The following is a 5,133-nucleotide window of genomic DNA, read 5'->3' as shown; positions in this document are numbered from 1 at the left end:
TGATCGGATCGAAAATGGACGATTTGACCAATCCAATTATAAAAACATAAAATTCAAAGGATTACCCCATTGATCAATCCACATCAACAAATAATTAATTTTTAAAAGAATCATGGTATACATGTGGATTATACGTGGATGCAACGTTCGTGTATGCTATGTAGAGGTGCTCATGGGCCGGGCAGCCCAGCTTGGCCTAATGGCCCGCTCGAAATATGGAAAGGTTTGGGTAATAATATAGGCCCGAAATATGGGCTTGGGCAAAAAAAATGAGGTCCATTTAAAAAACGAGCCGAGCCTCGAGCACCACTTTTTTGTCTTGTGCCCGGCCCGGCCCGAATATAATAAATATATATTTTTATTTTTTTAATTTTAAAATATTTTTAAAATACTTTTTTTTAAAATTTTTTATTTTTAAAATAAATTTTTAGTGTTTTATTAAAAAATGGGTCGGGCTTAGAAATTTTTTCCCGGGTTGGGCCTGGACAAAATCTCAGGCCCATATTTCGGGCCGGGCAGGGCCCGAGCCTAAGATGAGGGCCAAAATTTTTCTGAGCCCGGCCCTAAACCGTCCCGACCCGGCCCATGAGCACCTCTAATGCTATGTCAATAAAATTAATAAAAATTAATTTTTCTATTCATTTTAAAATGATTTGATAAATAATAAAATTTTAAATAAATAAATAAAAGTATTTTTTTTATAAAATTTGAGCGCTAAATAAGTAAAATAATCGGAGGTGTTAGAAGCTATGCTTAGTAAAAACATCTGGACTTTGTACAGTGTTTTAACTGTCTTGAACTGTTGAATTTTACGTTATGTAAAAAAGAAATATATATATTCTTTCTTTCTTTCTCTGTTTTTTCATTAGCACACTGCACATGCTTCGAAAAGCTAAAGACTAAAGAGCTCTCTCTTTCTGCTTTTTCTGATAAACCTTCGGATTGAGGCTTACCGGAGCTTTAAAAGGAAACTTTTTTTTGTTAATATCGTCCGACTTACGAACTCAGAAGTTAGAATCTCATGTACGTTTCTATCACCTGCTCTTTCTTTAGAAGAAAAAGTTTTAATCTCTTTTTCGTCGGGGCGAATTTCATCGGTCTTCGAGTTTCGAGATCCGATTTTCATGGTGGCAAATGTGCTTTTATAGATCCCAATTTCTCGCTTTCTTTTCAATATATATATTATTTTTCTTACTGAAATTCTATGGGGAGTGAATTGAAAGACAACACTTTCTTGTTTTTCAGGTTATTTGTAAAAGGATTGAAGCTTTGAGTGGGGATATACCAGTTTGAAAGGCAAAGTTATTTTTCTTTCCAGCGAGCTTTTCAAGTACCAAAGCTTTAACAAATGGTAGTGGAAGTAGCAGCAACGGCGCGTTTACAGTGGTCAAAGCCGATTCCTCCTCAACCTCCATCTTCCTCTCAAGCTCTAGTTTCAGCTACCTCTTCACCTTCTGTTCTTTGTTTGAAGTCGGTTCGCCGGTCAGCTCTGTTTGGTGCTCACTCCACCACTCTTCAGCGCTCCCGATGCCGTGAGTTTCTCTATCCAAGGTCCAGAACTTTAAAAAGAGCTTGCAGTGCTAGTTTAGTCGATGACTTCTCTGATGAAGAATTCTCAAAAAAGATTCAAGAATTGGCTCCCAAATTCCAGTCACCGGACGACAGTGATAAGCCCATCAGCGAAGTTAACATGAAGGATTTAGATTCTGAATCTTTGAAGCCGTCGTGGTTGGAAAGAGGAGAAGAAATAATCCCATCAAACATAGAACGTAAAGCCAACAGCGTGGATCTTCCGCTTTCGCTTCGGATTATAAAGAGGAAACTACAATGGCAAGAAGGGTTTCGTGACGCAGGGGAGTCGGCTTATTGTTCAATGAAGAAGGCGTTTTCATCAATGGTTTTTATAATCCGAGAGCTTCATAGTTACACTTTGCAGATGCGAGAGCTTTTGTTTTATGAAGATTTACAAGGGGTTCTTGTTAGAGTTCAAAAAGAGATGCACGCTTCGTTTGTTTGGTTGTTCCAACAGGTCTTTTCTCATACGCCCACTTTGATGGTTTACGTGATGGTCCTGTTAGCTAATTATTCGGTTCATTCTATGGGAAGCACCGCTGCTCTGGCTGCAGTAGCAGCCCCCAGTTCCCCATCTGCCTCTTATGTTTCTGTGGTTGAAGATCAGAAGCACCCAAAGTTCGATTTTTCATCTATAAAGTCGTTTTCAGTAACGTCATCGAGCGGGAAAACCACTTCCATCGGCGGAAGCAATGGCGGCGGTGGAAAAGCCAGGCCCATCGCCAGTGGGACCGACGGAGATGGACTCTTCAATGCAGCAGAGCAGTTCAGAACCATTGTTCCCGATGGTGCTTCCCAGTTATCATCTCCAGGAACAACAGGGGAATCGCAAACAGCGTCATCAACTTCAGGACGAGTAAGTAGAGAAGAAGAGCTCAGCCTTTGGAACACTATCGTTGATGAAGCTTCAAAGATGCAAGCTTTATTCAGTGATGAAATGATTGATAATGAAACCATTAAGAGTTTCATTTCACCTGTAATGGCAAAGATGGAACCTGATGACTATCATGAAGATTACTTAAAAACAGAGCTTCTTTATAAAACAGAGTTGTCACAAGAGCCTAACAATCCTCTCCTCCTTGCCAACTATGCCCAGTTTCTCTACCTTGTTGTACGTGATTATGACAGGTACGAAATCTTTACCATCTTTCATTTAATTGATAGTATTAGTATTCAATTTCCTCTTTGGTTCTTGGTGGAAAACTAAAAAGCAGTACCGACTCAACTGATTCAGCTGAACAAGTTGGAATTGCAAATCGCAATAATATCTATTTCTTGTCCTATTGTTTCTGACTGAACAGAAATAATTTATAAAGAATCCTTTAAAAATGTTATCAACCTTGTCGTTTTGCTCATACTTAAGATGTGGGTTTTTCTTGAATCTTTGATAGAAGAGGAATGTGTGGTGCATGCAACCTCAAAGCCTTCCCGTCCATGGCAACTATGAAAATATCCCCCATCTATTACCTTTATGCACGTGACTTATCACGTGCTGAACTCAGAAAAAAATATCACCCTTTTACTTTTTCCCTTCTCCGCGTGCTTATATGACCTAATCGTTAGATTTTTGACTTGGAAAAAGATTTAAACTTTACTTGGGGATGATGTGATTACATTTATTTACAGCTGTTTTTGGCTAATGGTACGCTTTTTTCTTTTTTAAATTTGTGCGGAAACAGAGCGGAAGAGTACTTCAAGAAAGCGATAGAAGTAGAACCAGCGGACGGTGAAGCATACAGTAAATACGCTAGCTTTTTATGGAGAGTGAGAAAAGATTTGTGGGCAGCTGAGGAAACTTTGTTGGGAGCCATATCAGCAGATCCTACCAACTCTTATTACTCAGCATACTATGCTCATTTCCTATGGAATACAGGTGGAGACGACACTTGTTTCCCTCTTACCTCTCCAGACACTACCCAAAAAGAAGCTTAATATCTATCCTCTTTAATATATGTATATAAAGGGAAATGAAGATGACCCACCAAAGCAAATCATATGGACAAAGGCTAAATAAGGTATGATTTAAAGTTTTAATGGCGGCGGCGGTGGTGGAGGTATGCTTGGGGAATTGCAGGGTTTCACGTGAGGAAGTGAAATGCATGGAAGGTGGCGACAATGGGAAAGCTTGGATCAGTAGCGTGCGGTGTCATATGCTAGAGCCAGGCAAGGCTGGCACTCAGGACCTACGGTTCATGGGGGGGACTTTGGGTTCACAGTTCAAATTATTGGGTTTTTTTTTGTGGTTTTAACACCAAACCACATGACAAATTGTAATTAGTACTTTTAACTATATTTTGTTAATATAAGAACCATTTTTAAATTTTTTATTTAAATGTCTATGTTTAATAAATTTTAAAATGTATAGTGTTAGCATGTTCATGTGCATTTTATAGTTGCTTTTCCTCGTCTCCTTACGTTTCGCATGCTTTCCACTAAATCTATGTTCGTTTTACGATGAAGAAGGAAGTATTTGACAAATAATATGAGAAACTAGTTGTATTGGATGACAGGTAGAAGGGAATAATTGCAGAGAAAAAAAAACACCTGATTCATTTTGTCTGACTATACATCTTTTGTAGTTTTGGCAGCGTAATTTGTAGAGTCTATTTCTAAAGCAGTTTAATTAGGGCTTAAATTGGAGCTTTTTTACTCATTCCGTAGTGAGCTTCGCGCTGATTGTTAAGCTCGAGGGCTGAAAAAGATGATAACAGCGAGTTAGATGATGCATAGATGGAGGCTTGATGAAATTTTGGTTTTAAGGAGAACTGAATTAGGTCATAGAGGATTTAATTACATTAATAAAAGTAAACAACTTATCGCTCCCTCAATTTTCGTTAAAGCTAAAGTTATGGATGTTTCTTTTCATCATGAGTCCGGAAATAAAAACTTCAAAAAGATTGTATGTTATTATTGTGGGGAAGATGGACATAGTAGAACTCATTGTTCTTAATTGCAAAACTCCTTAGAACAATGAGTGAAATAAGAAGACCGCAACAAGGTAGATTTGGGTAAGGAAGGATCGAGTACATTGAGTAATGAAGATCAACATTTGATTGATGCTCGCGTGAAACATAAAGTTGTAACTCATGATGACAATGTTAAAGATTTATTGAGCATTGGAAAAACATCATCTAGGGTTTGCAAAAAAGACTATTGTTATTCCACGAGCTAAAACTTCTCTTATTGATAAGGTTACTGTAACACCCCTAACCCGGTCCGGTCGTCAAAACTATAACGCCCCAAATTTCAAGTCTTTAATTTTTGCTTGATTTGTCATTGATTGCTTGTTTGCTTTAATGGTTAAGTGATTTGGGTGTGTATGGAAGTGTTTGAGAAGTCTGCGTTCAAGTCTTGGCCTTGGTACAATTTTTGGTTTTTCTCTTAAATGAATCTGGACACTAGCACTTAGGCCTTATATATATTAATACTTGTTTTATGACACAAAGAGCTTATTGGTCCAGTGGTAGGTGGCGTGTGAAGTATCCTTCAGGTTTGAGATTCAAGTCTTGGGTTGTGCAAGATAGTAATTATTTTACTGCTTGAGATGTGTAGGTAGTGGTG

At 38.1% G+C, this 5,133-nt stretch overlaps 1 protein-coding gene across 2 annotated transcripts; it reads left to right on the top strand.

Annotated features, from left to right (window-relative positions):
• Positions 1-818: 818 nt before the first annotated feature.
• LOC107954195 (uncharacterized) lies at positions 819-3,899 on the top strand. Of its 2 annotated transcripts, XM_016889684.2 has the most exons (4): positions 858-1,023; positions 1,246-2,700; positions 3,252-3,445; positions 3,536-3,899. In XM_016889684.2, the coding sequence occupies exons 2-4, from the start codon at positions 1,349-1,351 to the stop codon at positions 3,541-3,543; spliced, it is 1,554 nt and encodes a 517-aa protein (XP_016745173.1). In that variant the 5' UTR covers positions 858-1,023; positions 1,246-1,348; the 3' UTR covers positions 3,544-3,899. The 2 variants fall into 2 exon arrangements, with proteins under 2 accessions (XP_016745172.1, XP_016745173.1); XM_016889683.2 differs by having other exon boundaries at positions 819-1,023; positions 3,252-3,899.
• The last annotated feature ends 1,234 nt before the right edge of the window (positions 3,900-5,133 follow it).

This window comes from Gossypium hirsutum, chromosome D07 (genome assembly GCF_007990345.1).
Source record: "Gossypium hirsutum isolate 1008001.06 chromosome D07, Gossypium_hirsutum_v2.1, whole genome shotgun sequence".
Taxonomy (NCBI): Eukaryota; Viridiplantae; Streptophyta; class Magnoliopsida; order Malvales; family Malvaceae; genus Gossypium; species Gossypium hirsutum.
This window is presented reverse-complemented; position numbering and strand designations above follow the sequence as displayed.